The 19,584-nt window shown below is 46.6% G+C and overlaps 1 protein-coding gene across 1 annotated transcript in view; it reads left to right on the top strand.

Annotated features, from left to right (window-relative positions):
• Nucleotides 1–6,747: 6,747 nt before the first annotated feature.
• LOC123056060 (pentatricopeptide repeat-containing protein At5g04810, chloroplastic) overlaps nt 6,748–19,584 on the top strand; it is a 40,550-nt gene continuing 27,713 nt past the window's right edge. The window contains exon 1 of the mRNA XM_044479812.1: nt 6,748–7,108. Coding sequence (XP_044335747.1) covers nt 6,748–7,108 — 361 coding nt within the window. The remainder of the gene's footprint in view (nt 7,109–19,584) is intronic.

Here is a 19,584-nt window from a genome sequence, read left to right as displayed (position 1 = left end):
ATCGGCCAACATGGTGGCCAAAGCGGCAGAGTTGTCCGGCCCCTTGCGCCCGCAGCGTGATGCATCGTCTTCCCCGTTGAAGTGCCACATAGGGAGCCTTTGGAATTGGAGTGGCTAGACGCCTCGCGATATTGAAATTGCTATTACTTCAATAATAGATAATCCGGATCGGGCGAGTATCCTTATCTTGCTCATCAACTGTTGGACCTCCGCGTTGTCTTCCTCCTCGAGGCTCCGAGGGCGCCAGGTATGGCGTTTCCTTAATGGAGTGCTGGAAAACTCGGGAAGGCCCCTTCTGATTGGGTCAGAGAGAACCACGTCTTCAATATAAAACCACTCCGAAGGCCACTGTTCGGATGCCTTCTTCGGAGTGCCGGACAGGTACCCTGTCCCGGCTATGCGCCATACTTCGGCGCCGCCCACCTCGAATATGGATGACTTTTGGGAGCGAGGAACGAGGCAAAAAAGCTTCCTCCATAGCTCGAAATGGGCCTCGCAGCCCAAGAATAGCTCGCAAAGGGCTACAAAGCCCGCGATGTGCAGGATGGAGGCTAGCGTAGGATTGTGCTATTGGAGGCCATAATACTCCAAGAGACCTCGGAGGAATGGATGGATTGGAAATCCGACCCCCTCAACAGGAAGGGGACAAAGCACAGCCGCTCCCCCCGGACGGATTGGGGAAGTTTTCTGCCAAGGCTTCATCATTAATGGAGGTTAATCCCGCCCGAACGGAGACTAGATCCGCGGGAGGAAGATATCCCTATATCTGGAGCTTGATTAGCTGGGCACGGGACACTGAACATCTCTCCCAATAACCTTTTTTGGAGCCATGAGGGCGGGAGGGAGAGCTGGGAGCGCTAGCCATGTTTGAGTGGTTTCTCCTAGCAAGGTCTGGGGATTTTTTGCCTGGTGTGGAATGGGCATCTGAGATTCGATATCCTTAAATAGACACCTTCCTTGCATCGCCAGGGGGTTATGTGTAAAAATGCCTGGACCCTTCGCATTCGTTTGACACGTGCAAGCCAAGGAGACGATGGCGCGGAGGCCAGAAGATATAACATTTAATGAAAGGCCGAGCTATTCAAGGAACTCACCTTACCACGACCGAAGATGCAGAAGCCGAATACAGTCCTCCGGTTCAGAAGCTTTGAAGTATTCGGAGGAGGAACCCGCCTTGCAATGCCGAAGACAATCTGCGCGCCGGACACATCGTCATTGAAGCCTGGTTCGGGGGCTACTGAGGGAGTCCTGGATTAAGGGGTCCTCGGGCGTCCGGGCTATGTGACGTGGGCCGGACTAATGGGTCGTGAAGATACAAGACAGAAAACTCTTTCCCGTGTCCGGATGGGACTCTCCTTTGCGTTGATGGCAAGCTTGGCATTCGGATATGAAGATTCCTTTCTCTGTAAACCGATTCTGTACAACCCTAGGCCCCTCCGGTGTCTATATAAACTGGAGGGTTTAGTCCGTACAGGCAATCATAATCATACATGCTAGACATCTAGGGTTAAGCTGTTACGATCTCGAGCTAGTTCAACTCTTGTAACCCCCATATCCATCATAGTCAATCAAGCAGGAAGTAGGGTATTACCTCCATTAAGAGGGCCCGAACCTGGGTAAACATCGTGTCCTTGTCTCCTGTTACCATTGATCCTTAGACGCACAGTTCGGGACCCCCTACCCGTTATCCGTCGGTTTTGACACCGACAATACGCCCACGCACCTGGGGAGCAGCCGCTCGACGCTCTGGACGTGGCCGTCGCGGCCCCGACGAAGTGCCGGCGAAGAAAGACGCGCGCCGCGTGTCGTGCTCATCCCGGAACCATGTGTCCCACAGGTTCGAGTCGGGGGCGTACCTAGGGTCGTAGTACAGGTCGTCCCGCAGCAGGCGGCGGCGGTGCTCGATCTCCTCGCGGCGCGCACGGCCGCTCAAGGGGACCGGCGGGATCGGCACCCGGTCGGCGGACAGATGCCAGTTATTGGAGAGGTGCACGTCGCTCCAAGGGAGCGGCGTCCTCGTCTCCCAATAATGATGGCATACATCCGCGTGGATGTAGTGCCGGTCGCGCTCGCTAGCAGCCGTGGAGGCGACGGAGAATGCGGGCGGCGCGGGGGCCCGACGCAGTGGTGATGCGGGCTCCTCTTTCACGCCCCGGCCACGGCGGCCCGAGGACGATCCAGCCTCGCGGTCGTGCTTCCCCTTGTGGCTGTGGTTCCAGAACCCCAAGGCTGCGAGGCCGCCGGCCGGTGACAGGACGGGGAGAGGAAGAGCTAGGGTTTGGGGCTTGTCAGGCTTCGAGGGGGCAAGGAGGGCTGGAGTGGGGAGTGTGGACGACGACCGGTCCATGACTTCCCATTTAAGAAAGACGGCGACCGTTCGCTGGGCGGATGACAGGTGGGGCCGCCCGCGCGTGCGCATTGATGTTGGCGGGTGGTAGGTAGGTGGCCGCCTGCCAAGCGGCCCCGACGCGGACGAGCGATGCGTCCGTTTGTTGTCCGCCGCAACCCAAACCAGGCGCATGTTTGCGCTCGAAATGGGTCGGCCCGGATACAAAACGGATCAGATGGGTCCAGGCAGTCGCGTGCTGGGCCGTCAGGTTTGTCCCTTTTACCCCAAACGGAAGGGGCCGGACGGGATGGGGTCGCGCGGTGGAGTTGGCCTCAAGTACTGCAGTGGCTAGATCCTCTGTCCCTCGCGAAAGAGACCCAGGTTTGATCCTAGGTTCTATCCTTCCCCCTTCCCCCCCCAAATCTGCAAGCGCGCCTCTCCACCCCACACATAGTTCATGGGCCGGCCCACCATGCGGGGCGTGACGCCCCTTTTTTCGTTCTTTTTTTCTATTCTTATTTCTGTTTCTCTTTTTCCTTCTCTAAATTAACTTGGAATTTCAAAAAAATGCAAATTTCAAAAAGTTCCGAGTTTTGCATTTTTTTAAATCAAAAGATATTCATGAATTCAAAAAAAATTGAATTTTTTTAAAATGTCCGGTATTTTGAAAAACTCTTTGCATATTTATAATAAAAATCATGATTTCAAAAAAACGCTCACGAAATAAAAAGTACTCATGATTTTATCGTGTATTTAAAACATATTTTGGAATTTAAAAAAAATGTTCCAAAATTCAAACAGATCTGTAAATAAGAAACAAACTTTACCCACTTACATAGAGGTCTTTTTGGATCTATAGATGTCGTTTTATAATTTTATTTAGTATATCACGCATTTCCTAAAAAAAACGGTTTCTGTGTTCTGTTCAGCGTTGAGCCCTAAAAAATTAACATATCTTCCTATATGTTAGTTTTTGTAAGCTATATGAAAATGACTAAATGTCTAATTTGCCTTCATACACATCTATGTTTATTCTTTTTTTTGGCGGCGGACATCTATATTTATTTTGATACCACCGTTTTATTGGTTATGGTAAACATCGTGACATTAGGTCAAATCGTGATGGGACCATCACATTTTTAGCTTTTGAAATGACTTTCTAAAAGTTTCTCATCTCATTGTGACATGATTCAGACGTAGTTTGTTAAATCGTATTTTAAAAGTCCTTATCTCATTCTGGCATATGTTTAAGATTTTTTTTATCTCTACCACATCTGCATAATCTGATTGTTTTTCTTCCGTTGCAACGCACGGTTATATTTTCTAGTTTCCTGTAATATACGGTACCGATCCTACCGGCAACGGGGCGAAGCCCGCACTGCCCGCAAGAGAGACACCGTCATCGTGCATGCCACGGGCACGATAGAACAGAAAATCCGTCAGTACCACCCGCTGGTGCCATGGGCCGTGGTAGCGTGCAACATAGAAGGGGAGTAATAGGCGCCGAAGCGCCGGCCTAGCAGTTCGGCCGGTCGCGCCCTAGCCGCCTGATCCAGTTCCTGATGTCGTTCGATCACAGCTCACTTCATCGTCTATCTCACGAAGCGCCTCGCAAACAAAAAAAGGACAGGGGAAAAATCCTCACGCGTGGATCGCGCTAATCGGCTACCTGGCTATAGCATCCCGTTCGCAGATCCACAGCTCGCGGCGTCACCGGTAGCGTCTTCCTCATCGTGTCGGTTGCAATCAATGGCGACCATGACGCATCCAAACGACGGTGGCAGCAAAAAATGGCACTGGTTCCAGCAAACCCAGAAACGATGGTAGCAAAATATACAAAATTGAACAATGTTAAAGCAAAACGAAAATGCCGGTGGTAGCAAATAATGAAGCTCGTTCCAGCAAACCAAAATGCCTACGGTAGCAAAAATACAAAATCGAGCGCTGGTTCTAGGAAACCCAAAGCGTCGGTGGTAACAAAAAGTGGTGCTGGTTCCAGCAAAAAAAATAAACGGTTGTAGCAAAAAAATGCAAAACTGGGTGGTTGCAGCTTTCCTGATTCGGCGCCGCGGTTCCAGCTCCGTGCAGAGGTGGTTGCAACTTTCAGCATCGATGGTTGCCGTGGCTGGCCTCGGAGAGCTCTAGCAGCGGTGACAGCAGTAGTAGCAGGGTGCTACGCCGGTTGCCGCATCACGCAAACTGTTTGTAGCATCGTGCGAGCCGGTGGTCGCAAGACGCCTTGCCGCTCGGAGCTTCTCTCATGGCCAGGGGCAGCTCATAGCAGCGCCCCCATGGCCTCGGCCTCGTAGCAGCACGCCTCACCCTGCGACCTCACTGCACCCTGCCACCGCTTCCAACGAAGATGCCCCTGAACGGGATGGGAAGGTGGGGATGGTGGCCCGAGAAGAGATGGTGGTGGGAGCCTGGGAGGAGCTCGGGCAAGGAAGACGATGGTGGGGAATTTGGTGGAGCGAGCGACATGATAAGGATGGTGGGGAATTTGGTAGTAGCAAACTGGATAAGGGACGCATCCGTGCAAAGAGATAAAGAAAGAGCGGTCCACAGCTAGCACGAGGCGACACGAACACGAGGCGACCGGCCCAATTTCTAGCCGGTCGTCCCGCGTTAAACGTTTCCCAACCAGGTTCCCAACATAGAAAGGGTAACGTTCAACTCAAAAAAAACATACAAAGGGTAACGGTGGGCTAGTAAGTACCAATTGAGATATAATCTCAGCACTAAAAAATCGCAGTTAATCATATTTATTAACTGCCTGAACTGATGTAGTTCATTAAAAGGGGATGTAGCTCAATGTAGAGAGCTAATCAATGTGGAATAGAGGCATGGGGTTCGATTCCTCGCATCTCCAACTGATTTTCCTATCGCTATTTTTTTCCCTGGGAAATTAAATCACCCAGCAGTGGAAAAAAAGCCATTATCGCGACGGGGCGTGCGCTGATTTCTTGGGCCCATAGTTAGGCCCAGCTAAACAAGTAGAGCCCAGCATCTTTGTTCGTTTTTGGTGACATTACTTTTATTTTTAGCTCGGCATTGCGTGTCCTATATAATGAATGAGATCTTCTTTTTTTCAGAACCATGAGTGAGATGTTTCTAGAATATATTTTTTGGAAAAGGAGGTTAAACCCCCGACCTTTGCATCAATCGATGCACACGGCCATCTTTATTCTAGAAAAAATATATGATGAATGAGATGTTCTCGAGGACACAATGTGGCGCTAGTAATATCTCCGACGTGGCCGACTGCATTTTTCTTTTGAAGAAAACGAAGCTTTTATATTGATAGAGTTTTTTTTTTGCGGGGTTATATTGATAGAGTTAACCTTGTTGTATAGGTGTTCATCATGTTCATTTCGCCGCATGAGTTCAGTCATGCATATAGTTAGGAGGTGCAGTCAGGTGGAGCTTCAGTTGAACGTGCAGGAGGTGAGATGTCGAGGCGTTGTGCGATGTGGCGCAAGATGAGATGCCATGGTACGTGAGCGTGGAGCCTGATGGTCTGTAGCACAAGTCTGGCCAAGTGATTCGGTCAAGTAGTGATAGATGCATGCGTTGAGATTGTTAGCTGCATGCACGTACTAGTATTTAGGATCCTAGAGAGATTCCAGGAGGAGGATAAGGTCATGGGTTGGTTCTGTTAGTACGTGAGAGTCTCTTGTACGTGGGCGTAGATGTAGGTAATTAGTTAGTCCATGCATTAGTTGAGTTAGTGGCCGAGTGTGGCTGCGGGGTCATGGCGTGAGTTGCATGGCAGAAGTGCCTAAACTTTGTGTATATATATAGTGCTTTCAGTAATGAGAAAAAAAGCTGAGAGGGCAGTGGCAAAATGTAGCCTTTATTGGGTGCAATAAGCCGCGGCGATGAGCTTGACACGACTCGTGCGTGTATGGGAACGCGCCGGGCGTGCTGAGCGCGTCGGGTCCGCGGTGGGGTAGCGCGCGTGTGTGTGTGGGTGCAGCATGGGCGTGTCTGTGCGGGTGTGCACCGTGTGCGTGAGTGTAGACACAGGCCATTGGCGAGCCGAGCGGGGTGCTCGCGTGCGATCTGTTGGAGGCCCGCCGCTGGCTCTGGGTTTAAAGCCCGTGCGGTGATCGCGGGTGTGAGGGGGGAGGGAGCGTGGGTTCGTGCCCAGTCGCTAGTTCTGGGTTTAAAGCCCACGCGGTGATCATTGTAATGGTGCACGGTGTGTTGAGTTCGAGCTCAAGGCAGAGGCGTTCGTGCGCCGGGAAAAACCTCGCCGTGTCCACTGTGTGCTCCTCTTCTTCCTCCTTCTTCTTCCTCGGGTTCTGGCAGAGAGAGAGAGAGAGAGAGAGAGCTAGGGAGGAGCTAGGAGGAGCTACGGTTTAGGGCGGCAACAACATTTGGCATCAGAACCTTGTTGCGGGAGGAGCTAGCCGGCGATGTCGCTCGTGCCGTACGCAGGCGGAGCGGGCAGCTCGCTGCCGCAGCCGGTGGCGATGCTCACCGGAGAGAACAACCTCGACGCGGACGGGCTGTGGGTGGCAGTGGTCGTGCCGGAGGAAGCGGCGGCGGCGGTGATCGCGAAGAAGGACAAGCCGGCGCAGGCGTATCTGCTCGGGGCGTTGGCAGAGGACCTGCTGCTGCAGGTGGCGTCCAAGAAGACAGCGGCGGAGGTCTGGGCCAGCCTGAAAGCTCAGTTCATTGGCGCGGATCGAGTTCTGGCGGCGCGGCTGGGCACGCTCCGCGGTGAATTTGAGCTGTTGCGCATGGCGGACGGCGACACGCTGGATGGGTTCGCTGGCAAGCTCGGTGGCATGGCGGTGTCACGCCCAATATGCGACCCTATCCGAGAGGAACTCGAGGTCCCACCAAGGATAGACCCGCATATTGAAACTCTTTTGCAAGGTGGATATTATTACATCAACATTACATAATAGATGGGGAAACATACAAAAGGCACAGACGCCCCAAGAATACATCAATACATCATACATAAGATCAACATCCGACTACGGATGAAACACAAATAGAAACTCAAACGACATCCACCCTGCTAGCCCAGGCTGCCGACCTGGAACCTATCCCCTGATCGAAGAAGAAGCAGAAGAAGAACTCCAAAACAAGTAACATCGCTCTCGCGTCATGATCATCGCAAAACCTGTACCTGCAACTGTTGTTGTAGTAATCTGTGAGCCACGAGGACTCAGCAATCCCATTACCATGGGTATCAAGACTAGCAAAGCTTAATGGGTATGAAAAGGATAAGTGGTGAGGTTGCAGCAGCGACTAAGCATGTATGGTGGCTAACATACGCAAATAAGAGCGAGAAGAGAACAACGAAACGGTCGTCAAACTAGCAATGATCAAGAAGTGATCCTGAACTCCTACTTACGTCAAACATAACCCAAAAACCGTGTTCACTTCCCGGACTCCGCCGAAAAGAGACCATCACGGTTACACACGCGGTTGATGCGTTTTATTTAAATCAAGTGTCAAGTTCTCTGCAACCGGACATTAACAAATTCCCATCTGCCACATAACCGCGGGCACGGCTCTCGAAAGTTTAAACCCTGCAGGGGTGTCCCAACTTACCCCATTATAAGCTCTCACGGTCAACGAAGGATATTCCTTCTCCCGGGAAGACCTGATCAGTCTCGGAATCCCGGTTACAAGACATTTCGACAATGGTAAAACAAGACCAGCAAAGCCGCCCGAATGTGCCTACAAATCCTGATAGGAGCTGCACATATCTCGTTCTCAGGGCACACCGGATTGTCCAAACTTCCGGTAGGCCAGCCCAGAGTTGCCCCTGGTGGCCACCGACGGCTGACAGGTTGGACCAATACTCAGAGGAGCACTGTCCCGGGGGGTTAAAATAAAGATGACCCTCGGGAGCGCGACTCCCTAGGGAAAAGAAATAGGTGATAGGCAAATGGTAAAACCAAGGTTGGGCCTTGCTGGAGGAGTTTTATTCAAAGCGAACTGTCAAGGGGTTCCCATAACACCCAACCGCGTTAGGAACGCAAAATCAAGGAACATAACACCGGTATGACAGATACTAGGGCGGCAAGAGTGGAACAAAACACCAGGCATAAGGCCGAGCCTTCCACCCTTTACTAAGTATATAGATGCATTAATTAAATAAGAGATATTGTGATATCCCAACATAAACATAATCCAACATGGAGCAAACTTCATCTTCACCTGCAACTAACAACGCTATAAGAGGGGCTGAGCAAAAGCGGTAACATAGCCAAACAGCGGTTTGCTAGGAAGGGTGACAAAGGTTAGAGGTTCATGGCATTTTGGGAGGCTTGAAATGTTGGGGAACGTAGTAATTTCCAAAATTTTCCTACGCACACGCAAGATCATGGTGATGCATAGCAACGAGAGGGGAGAGTGTTGTCCACGTACCCTCGTAGACCGACAGCGGAAGCGTTATCACAACGCGGTTGATGTAGTCGTACGTCTTCACGATCCGACCGATCAAGTACCGAACGTACGACACCTCCGAGTTCTACACACGTTCAGCTCGATGACGTCCCTCGAACTCCGATCCAGCCAAGTGTTGAGGGAGAGTTTCGTCAGCACGACGGCGTGGTGACGATGATGATGTTCCACCGACGCAAGGCTTCGCCTAAGCTCTGCAACGGTATTATCGAGGTGTAATATGGTGGAGGGGGGCACCGCACACGGCTAAGAGATCTCAAGGATCAATTGTTGTCTCTGGGGCGCCCCCCTGCCCCCGTATATAAAGGAGCAAGGGGGAGGCAGCCGGCCAAGGGGAGAGGCGCGCCATAGGGGGGAGTCCTACTCCCACCGGGAGTAGGACTCCTCCTTTCCTTGTGGGAGTAGGAGAAGGGAAGGGGGAAGGAGAAAGAAGGAAGGGTGCGCCCCCCTTCCCTAGTCCAATTCGGACCAGACCATGGGGAGGGGTTGCGGCCACCTTTTGAGTCCTTTCTCTCATTTCCCGTATGGCCCATTAAGGCCCAATACGAATTCCCGTAACTCTCCGGTACTCCGAAAAATACCCGAATCACTCGGAACCTTTCCGAAGTCCGAATATAGTCGTCCAATATATCAATTTTTACGTCTCGACCATTTCGAGACTCCTCGTCATATCCCCGATCTCATCCGGGACTCCGAACACCTTCGGTACATCAAAACTCAATAAAACTGTCATCATAACGTTAAGCGTGCGGACCCTACGGGTTCGAGAACTATGTAGACATGACCGAGACACGTCTCCGGTCAATAACCAATAGCGGGACCTGGATGCCCATATTGGCTCCCACATATTCTACGAAGATCTTTATCGGTCAGACCGCATAACAACATACGTTGTTCCCTTTGTCACCGGTATGTTACTTGCCCGAGATTTGATCGTCGGTATCTCGATACCTAGTTCAATCTCGTTACCGGCAAGTCTCTTTACTCGTTCCGTAACACATCATCCCGCAACTAACTCATTAGTCACAATGCTTGCAAGGCTTATAGTGATGTGCATTACCGAGTGGGCCCAGAGATACCTCTCCGACAATTGGAGTGACAAATCCTAATCTCGAAATACGCCAACCCAACAAGTACCTTTGAAGACACCTGTAGAGCACCTTTATAATCACCCATTTACGTTGTGACGTTTGGTAGCACACAAAGTGTTCCTCCGGTAAACGGGAGTTGCATAATCTCATAGTCATAGGAACATGTATAAGTCATGAAGAAAGCAATAGCATCATACTAAACGATCGAGTGCTAAGCTAACGGAATGGGTCAAGTCAATCACATCATTCTCCTAATGAGGTGATCTCGTTAATCAAATGACAACTTATGTCTATGGCTAGGAAACATAACCATCTTTGATTAACGAGCTAGTCAAGTAGAGGCATACTAGTGACACTCTGTTTGTCTATATATCCACACATGTATTATGTTTCCGGTTAATACAATTCTAGCATGAATAATAAACATTTATCATGATACAAGGAAATAAATAATACTTTATTATTTCCTCTAGGGCATATTTCCTTCAGTCTCCCACTTGCACTAGAGTCAATAATCTAGATTACACAGTAATGATTCTTACACCCATGGAGCCTTGGTGCTGATCATGTTTTGCTCGTGGAAGAGGCTTAGTCAACGGGTCTGCAACATTCAGATCCGTATGTATCTTGCAAATTTCTATGTCTCCCACCTGGACTAAATCCCGGATGGAATTGAAGCGTCTTTTGATGTGCTTGGTTTTCTTGTGAAATCTGGATTACTTTGCCAAGGCAATTGCTCGAGTATTGTCACAAAAGATTTTCATAGGACCCGATGCACTAGGTATGACACCTAGATCGGATATGAACTCCTTCATCCAGACTCCTTCATTTGCTGCTTCCGAAGCAGCTATGTACTCCGCTTCACATGTAGATCCCGCCACGACGCTTTGTTTAGAACTGCACCAACTGACAGCTCCACCGTTCAATCTAAATACGTATCCGGTTTGCGATTTAGAATCGTCCGGATCAGTGTCAAAGCTTGCATCAACATAACCATTTACGATCAGCTCTTTGTCACCTCCATATACGAGAAACATATCCTTAGTCCTTTTCAGGTATTTCAGGATGTTCTTGACCGTTGTCCAGTGATCCACTCCTGGATTACTTTGGTACCTTCCTGCTAGACTTATAGCAAGGCATACATCAGCTCTGGTACACAGCATTGCATACATGATAGAGCCTATGGCTGAAGCATAGGGGACATCTTTCATCTTCTCTCTATCTTCTGCAGTGGTCGGGCATTGAGTCTTACTCAACTTCACACCTTGCAACACAGGCAAGAATCCTTTCTTTGCTTGATCCATTTTGAACTTCTTCAAAAACTTTGTCAAGGTATGTGCTTCGTGAAAGTCCAATTAAGCGTCTTGATCTATCTCTATAGATCTTGATGCCCAATATATACGCAGCTTCACCGAGGTCTTTCATTGAAAAACTCTTATTCAAGTATCCCTTTATGCTATCCAGAAATTCTATATCATTTCCAATCAGTAATATGTCATCCACATATAATATCAGAAATGCTACAGAGCTCCCACTCACTTTCTTGTAAATACAGGCTTCTCCAAAAGTCTGTATAAAATCAAATGCTTTGATCACACTATCAAAGCGTTTATTCCAACTCCGAGAGGCTTGCACCAGTCCATAAATGGATCGCTGGAGCTTGCACACTTTGTTAGCTCCCTTTGGATCGACAAAACCTTCTGGTTGCATCATATACAACTCTTCTTCCAGAAATCCATTCAGGAATGCAGTTTTGACATCCATTTGCCAAATTTCATAATCATAAAATGCGGCAATTGCTAACATGATTCAGACAGACTTAAGCATCGCTACGGGTGAGAAGGTCTCATCGTAGTCAATCCCTTGAACTTGTCGAAAACCTTTCGCAACAAGTCGAGCTTTATAGACAGTAACATTAGCATCAGCGTCAGTCTTCTTCTTGAAGATCCATTTATTTTCAATGGCTTGCCGATCATTGGGCAAGTCAACCAAAGTCCATACTTTGTTCTCATACATGGATCCCATCTCAGATTTCATGGCCTCAAGCCATTTTGCGGAATCTGGGCTCACCACCGCTTCTTCATAGTTCGTAGGTTCGTCATGGTCTAGTAACATAACTTCCAGAACAGGATTACCATACCACTCTGGTGCGGATCTTACTCTGGTTGATCTACGAGGTTCAGTAATAACTTGATCTGAAGTTTCATGATCATCATCATTAACTTCCTCACTAATTGGTGTAGGTGTCACAGGAACAGATTTCCGTGATGAACTACTTTCCAATAAGGGAGCAGGTACAGTTACCTCATCAAGTTCTACTTTCCTCCCACTCACTTCTTTCGAGAGAAACTCCTTCTCTAGAAAGGATCCATACTAAGCAACGAATGTCTTGCCTTCGGATCTGTGATAGAAGGTGTACCCAACTGTCTCCTTTGGGTATCCTATGAAGACACATTTCTCCGATTTGGGTTTGAACTTATCAGGATGAAACTTTTTCACATAAGCATCGCAACCCCAAACTTTAAGAAACGACAACTTTGGTTTCTTGCCAAACCACAGTTCATAAGGCGTCGTCTCATCGGATTTTGATGGTGCCCTATTTAACGTGAATGTAGCTGTCTCTAATGCATAACCCCAAAACGATAGTGGTAAATTGGTAAGAGACATCATAGATTGCACTATATCCAATAAAGTACGTTTATGACGTTCGGACACACCATCATGCTGTGGTGTTCCAGGTGGCGTGAGTAGTGAAACTATTTCACATTGTTCTAACTGAAGGCCAAACTCGTAACTAAAATACTCTTCTCCACGATCAAACCGTAGAAACTTTATTTTCTTGTTACGATGATTTTCGCTTCACTCTGAAATTATATGAACTTTTCAAATGTTTCAGACTTCTGTTTCATTAAGTAGATATACCCATATCTGCTCAAATCATCTGTGAAGGTCAGAAATTAATGATACTCGCTACGAGCCTCAACACTCATCGGATCGCATACATCAGTATGTATGATTTCCAACAAATCTGTTGCTCTCTCCATAGTTCCGGAGAACGGCGTTTTAGTCATCTTGCCCATGAGGCATGGTTCGCAAGCATCAAGTGATTCATAATCAATTGATTCCAAAATCCCATCAGTATGGAGTTTCTTCATGCGCTTTACACCAATATGACCTAAACGGCAGTGCCACAAATAAGTTGCACTATCATTATTAACTTTGCATCTTTTGGCTTCAATATTATGAATATGTGCATCACTACGATCGAGATCCAACAAACCAATTTCATTGGTGTGTATGACCATAGAAGGTTTTTTATTCATGTAAACAGAACAACAATTGTTCTCTAACTTAAATGAATAACCGTATTGCAATAAACATGATCAAATCATATTCATGCTCAACGCAAACACCAAATAACACTTATTTAGTTTCAACACTAATCCCGAAAGTACAGGGAGTGTGCGATGATGATCATATCAATCTTGGAACTACTTCCAACACACATCGTCACCTCGCCTTTTACTAGTCTCTGTTTATTCTGCAACTCCCATTTCAAGTTACTACTCTTAGCAACTGAACCAGTATAAAATACCGAGGGGTTGCTATAAACACTAGTAAAGTACACATCAATAACATGTATATCCAATATACCTTTGTTCACTTTGCCATCCTTCTTATCCACCAAATATTTGGGGTAGTTCCGCTTCCAGTGACCAGTCCCTTTGCAGTAGAAGCACTTAGTCTCAGGCTTAGGACCAGACTTAGGCTTCTTCGCTTGAGCAGCAACTTGCTTGCCGTTCTTCTTAAAGTTCCCCTTCTATCCCTTTGCCCTTTTCTTGAAACTAGTGGTCTCGTCAACCATCAACACTTGAAGTGCTCTCGTCAACCATCAACACTTGATGTTTTTCTTGATTTCTACCTTCATCGATTTCAGCATCACGAAGAGCTCGGGAATTACTTTCGTCATCCCTTGCATACTATAGTTCATCACGAAGTTCTATTAACTTGGTGATGGTGACTAGAGAATTCTGTCAATCACTATTTTATCTGGAAGATAAACTCCCACTTGATTCAAGCGATTGTAGTACCCAGACAATCTGAGCACATGCTCACTAGTTGAGCAATTCTCCTCCATCTATAAGCTATAGAACTTGTTGAAGACTTCATATCTCTCAACTCGGGTATTTGCTTGAAATATTAACTTCAACTCCTGGAACATCTGATATGGTCCATGACGTTCAAAACGTCTTTGAAGTCCCGATTCTAAGCCGTTAAGCATGCACTAAACTATCAAGTACTCATCATATTGAGCTAGCCAAACGTTCATAACGTCTGCCTCTGCTCCTGCAATTGGTTTGTCACCTAGCGGTGCATCAAGGACATAATTTTTCTGTGCAGCAATGAGGATAATCCTCAGATCACGGATCCAATCCGCATCTTTGCTACTAACATCTTTCAACTTTGCTTTCTCAAGAAACGCATTAAAATTCAACGGAACAACAGCACGGGCCATCTATCTACAATTAACATAGACAAGCAAAATACTATCAGGTACTAAGTTCATGATAAATTCAAGTTCAATTGATCATATTACTTAAGAACTCCCACTTAGATAGACATCCCTCTAATCCTCTAAGTGATCACGTGATCCATATCAACTAAACCATGTCCGATCATCACGTGAGATGGAGTAGTTTCAATGGTGAACATCACTATGTTGATCATATCTACTATATGATTCACGCTCGACCTTTCGGTCTCCGTGTTCCGAGGCCATATCTGTTATATGCTAGGCTCGTCAAGTTTAACCTGAGTATTCCGCGTGTGCAACTGTTTTTCACCCGTTGTATTTGAACGTAGAGCCTATCACACCCGATCATCACGTGGTGTCTCAGCACGAAGAACTTTCACAACGGTGCATACTCAGGGAGAACACTTATACTTTGATAATTTAGTGAAGGATCATCTTATAATGCTACCGTCAAACAAAGCAAGATAAGATGCATAAAGGATTAACATCACATGCAATCAATATAAGTGATATGATATGGCCATCATCATCTTGTGCTTGTGATCTCCATCTCCGAAGCACCGTCATGATCACCATCGTTACCGGCGCGACACCTTGATCTCCATCGTAGTATCGTTGTCGTCTCGCCAACTTATTGCTTTTACGACTATCGCTACCGCTTAGTGATAAAGTAAAACTATTACATGGCGATTGCATTTCATACAATAAAGCGACAACCATATGGCTCCTGCCAGTTGCCGATAACTCGGTTACAAAACATGATCATCTCATACAACAAATTATATCACATCATGTCTTGACCATATCACATCACAACATGCCCTGCAAAAACAAGTTAGACGTCCTCTATTTTGTTGTTGCAAGTTTTACGTGGCTGCTACGGGCTTAGCAAGAACTGTTCTTACCTACGCATCAAAACCACAACGGTAGTTTGTCAAGTTGGTGCTGTTTTAACCTTCGCAAGGATCGGGCGTAGCCACACTCGGTTCAACTAAAGTGAGAGAGACAGACACCCGCCGGTCACCTTTAAGCAACGAGTGCTCGCAACGGTGAAACCAGTCTCGCGTAAGCGTACGCGTAATGTCGGTCCGGCCGCTTCATCTCACAATACCGCTGAACCAAAGTATGACATGCTGGTAAGCAGTATGACTTATATCGCCCACAACTCAATTGTGTTCTACTCGTGCATAGCATCAACGCATAAAACCAGGCTCGGATGCCACTGTTGAGGAACGTAGTAATTTCCAAAATTTTCCTATGCACACGCAAGATCATGGTGATGCATAGCAACGAGAGGGGAGAGTGTTGTCCACGTACCCTCGTAGACCGACAGCGGAAGCGTTATCACAACGTGGTTGATGTAGTCGTACGTCTTCACGATCTGACCGATCAAGTACCGAACGTACGGCACCTCCGAGTTCTTCACACGTTCAGCTCGATGACGTCCCTCGAACTCCGATCCAGCCGAGTGTTGAGGGAGAGTTTCGTCAGCACGACGGCGTGGTGACGATGATGATGTTCCACCGACGCAGGGCTTCGCCTAAGCTCTGCAACGGTATTATCGAGGTGTAATATGGTGGAGGGGGGCACCGCACACGGCTAAGAGATCTCAAGGATCAATTGTTGTCTCTGGGGTGCCCCCCTGCCCCCGTATATAAAGGAGCAAGGGGGAGGCAGCCGGCCAAGGGGAGAGGCGCGCCATAGGGGGGAGTCCTACTCCCACCGTGAGTAGGACTCCTCCTTTCCTTGTGGGAGTAGGAGAAGGGAAGGGGGAAGGAGAAAGAAGGAAGGGTGCGCCCCCCTTCCCTAGTCCAATTCGGACCAGACCATGGGGAGGGGTGCGGCCACCTTTTGAGTCCTTTCTCTCCTTTCCCGTATGGCCCATTAAGGCCCAATACGAATTCCCGTAACTCTCCGGTACTCCGAAAAATACCCGAATCACTCGGAACCTTTCCGAAGTCCGAATATAGTCGTCCAATATATCGATTTTTACGTCTCGACCATTTCGAGACTCCTCGTCATATCCCCGATCTCATCCGGGACTCCGAACTCCTTCGGTACATCAAAACTCAATAAAACTGTCATCATAACGTTAAGCGTGCGGACCCTACGGGTTCGAGAACTATGTAGACATGACCGAGACACGTCTCCGGTCAATAACCAATAGCGGGACCTGGATGCCCATATTGGCTCCCACATATTCTACGAAGATCTTTATCGGTCAGACCGCATAACAACATACGTTGTTCCCTTTGTCACCGGTATGTTACTTGCCCGAGATTTGATCGTCGGTATCTCGATACCTAGTTCAATCTCGTTACCGGCAAGTCTCTTTACTCGTTCCGTAACACATCATCCCGCAACTAACTCATTAGTCACAATGCTTGCAAGGCTTATAGTGATGTGCATTACCGAGTGGGCCCAGAGATACCTCTCCGACAATTGGAGTGACAAATCCTAATCTCGAAATACGCCAACCCAACAAGTACCTTTGAAGACACCTGTAGAGCACCTTTATAATCACCCATTTACGTTGTGACATTTGGTAGCACGCAAAGTGTTCCTCCGGTAAACAGGAGTTGCATAATCTCATAGTCATAGGAACATGTATAAGTCATGAAGAAAGCAATAGCATCATACTAAACAATTGAGTACTAAGCTAACGGAATGGGTCAAGTCAATCACGTCATTCTCCTAATGAGGTGATCTCGTTAATCAAATGACAACTTATGTCTATGGCTAGGAAACATAACCATCTTTGATTAACGAGCTAGTCAAGTAGAGGCATACTAGTGACACTCTGTTTGTCTATATATTCACACATGTATTATGTTTCCGGTTAATACAATTCTAGCATGAATAATAAACATTTATCATGATACAAGGAAATAAATAATACTTTATTATTGCCTCTAGGGCATATTTCCTTCATGAAAAGCAAGTGATAGGTAGCGTAGCATAGCGATAGAACGAAGCAACTAGCATAGCAATGATAGTAGTGAGATCCAGGGTAACGGTCATCTTGCCTGAAATCCCGCTAGGAAGAAGAACAAGTCCATGAAGAACATGAAGCCACGAAGACGAACCAAGCGTAGACGAACGAATCCTCACGATCGCAACGAAACGGGAACTATCGAGAAGAAGCACACAACATGGTAAACACACCACACATGAACAAGGCATGATGCTCAACCAAGTATGATGCATGACAAGGCTACATGAAGCTACTCATGGCAAGAGATGATGCATACAAGAACAACACATCAAATCAAGTTTAAATGAGGCCGGAAACAACATATAACAATTCTGGTAAGTCCTCATATGCAAATTTCGAAATTGGTCCAGATCTGAATAAGCCTTATGTTCAAGTTGTTAAACAGCAAGTTAAGATGCACCAAGATGATCTACATGAAATTGTAGTCAAGTTACATATAAAGTTCATTTAGTTTGGAGCTACGGCCTCTAGAAGATATGAGCAAAACAAGTTAAACATGACATTGATGCAAAATGCATTCAAACATCAAGAAAACACACTCAAAACATGGATGCAACAAGGTAACATGAAAATACATGCAAAACTAAGCAAGTTTCATATAGAGCACACTCAAAGCGGAGCAACGGCTCAACACATACATATGAAACAAGGTTAAAGGACAAGCTGTTCAAAACAGCAACTAGGCAACTTGAAAGTATCAAAACAACATGCTACAGCATGTCAACATGAAAACAAATCACATGGACGTGATTTACAGGTAAAGCATGACAAAATATGAACACTGAGCTATCTCCAAAACCCACTAGAACATGTTCGAAAGGACATGACAAGATTGCAATTAATAACAGTTTCACAGACTTGGCAGAAATTACTGGACATGGCAGAAATAACATCAGGTTGCAATGTTTAGAGCTAGCAAACAACATGTTACAGCAAGCTATCATGGCAAAACAGAGCATGGCATGCTAATACTAAAGACAAAGTACAAAACTCCCTTAATAAACATATTCCAAAGATCAACAGGAAAGATGGTAGGATCCATGCAAACATGGCAAATGATATGACAGATTCAGACTTGGTGAAAATAACAGCACATGGCAGGAACAACGATAAGTAGGCATGTTGGTGAGCTCGTACAACTCACCTTAAAGCAAAACATGGCATGACAAGGTAACCAATAGTAAGAAAACACATTTATGCAGCTATACATGGCAATACCATAGTCATAGGGTGCATGGATCACTAGCAAAACACATGGCAAAACGGAACTTAAAGTTAACAGGCTGACAGCAACATTATTTAGCAATTTGAGAGTAAGATTACAACAAGCTACAACAGGCCATGAATACAAACAAGGGCATGGATGGACAGAGCATAACATGCATATCAAAGCATCCTTAGTGATCATCTCCAGATTATGCATGGAACTCATGGTAGCAGCAATGGCAACATAGAAACAAAATATGACAGACTCAGACTTAGCAGAAATGACTAAGTCACAGAAATCAGCAACATCATGGAGGCTACTTTGCATGCTTGTGGTAGGCTTGATAAGAAAGTGGTAAGCAAGTGGTAGGTAACGCGGCATAGCGATAACATCGAGGCATCAGAAAGAAAGAATCCACAGTTTATTGTCTTAATTTTTATTCTTTTTCTATATGAATACTATAGATTCTATTAATACCTAGATTAGCATAGCAATGATAGTAATGAGATCCAAGGTGACGGTCATCTTGCCTGAAATCCCGCAAGGAAGAAGAACGAGACCATGAAGAAGATGAAGCCACGAAGACGAACCAAGCGTAGTCGAATGAATCCTCACGATCGCAACGAAACGGGAACTAACGAGGAGAAGCACAACCGGAAAGAAGCAAACAACAAGGTAAACACACAACACATAACAAGGCATGATGCTCAACCAAGTATGATGCATGATAAGGCTACATGAAGCTACTCATGGCAAGAGATGATGCATACAAGAGCAACACATCAAAGCAAGTTTAAATGAAGCCGGAGGCAACATATAACAATTCCAGTAAGTCCCCATATGCCAATTTTGGAATCGGTCCAGATCTGATTAGAACACAATGTTGAAGTTGTTAAACAGCAAGTTAAGATTCACCAAGATGATCTACACGAAATTCTAGTCAAGTTACATATAAAGTTCATTTAGTTTGGAGCTACGGCCTAGAAGATATGAGAAAAA

The sequence above is a fragment of the Triticum aestivum genome, chromosome 2D (genome assembly GCF_018294505.1).
Source record: "Triticum aestivum cultivar Chinese Spring chromosome 2D, IWGSC CS RefSeq v2.1, whole genome shotgun sequence".
Lineage (NCBI taxonomy): Eukaryota > Viridiplantae > Streptophyta > Magnoliopsida > Poales > Poaceae > Triticum > Triticum aestivum.
This window is presented reverse-complemented; position numbering and strand designations above follow the sequence as displayed.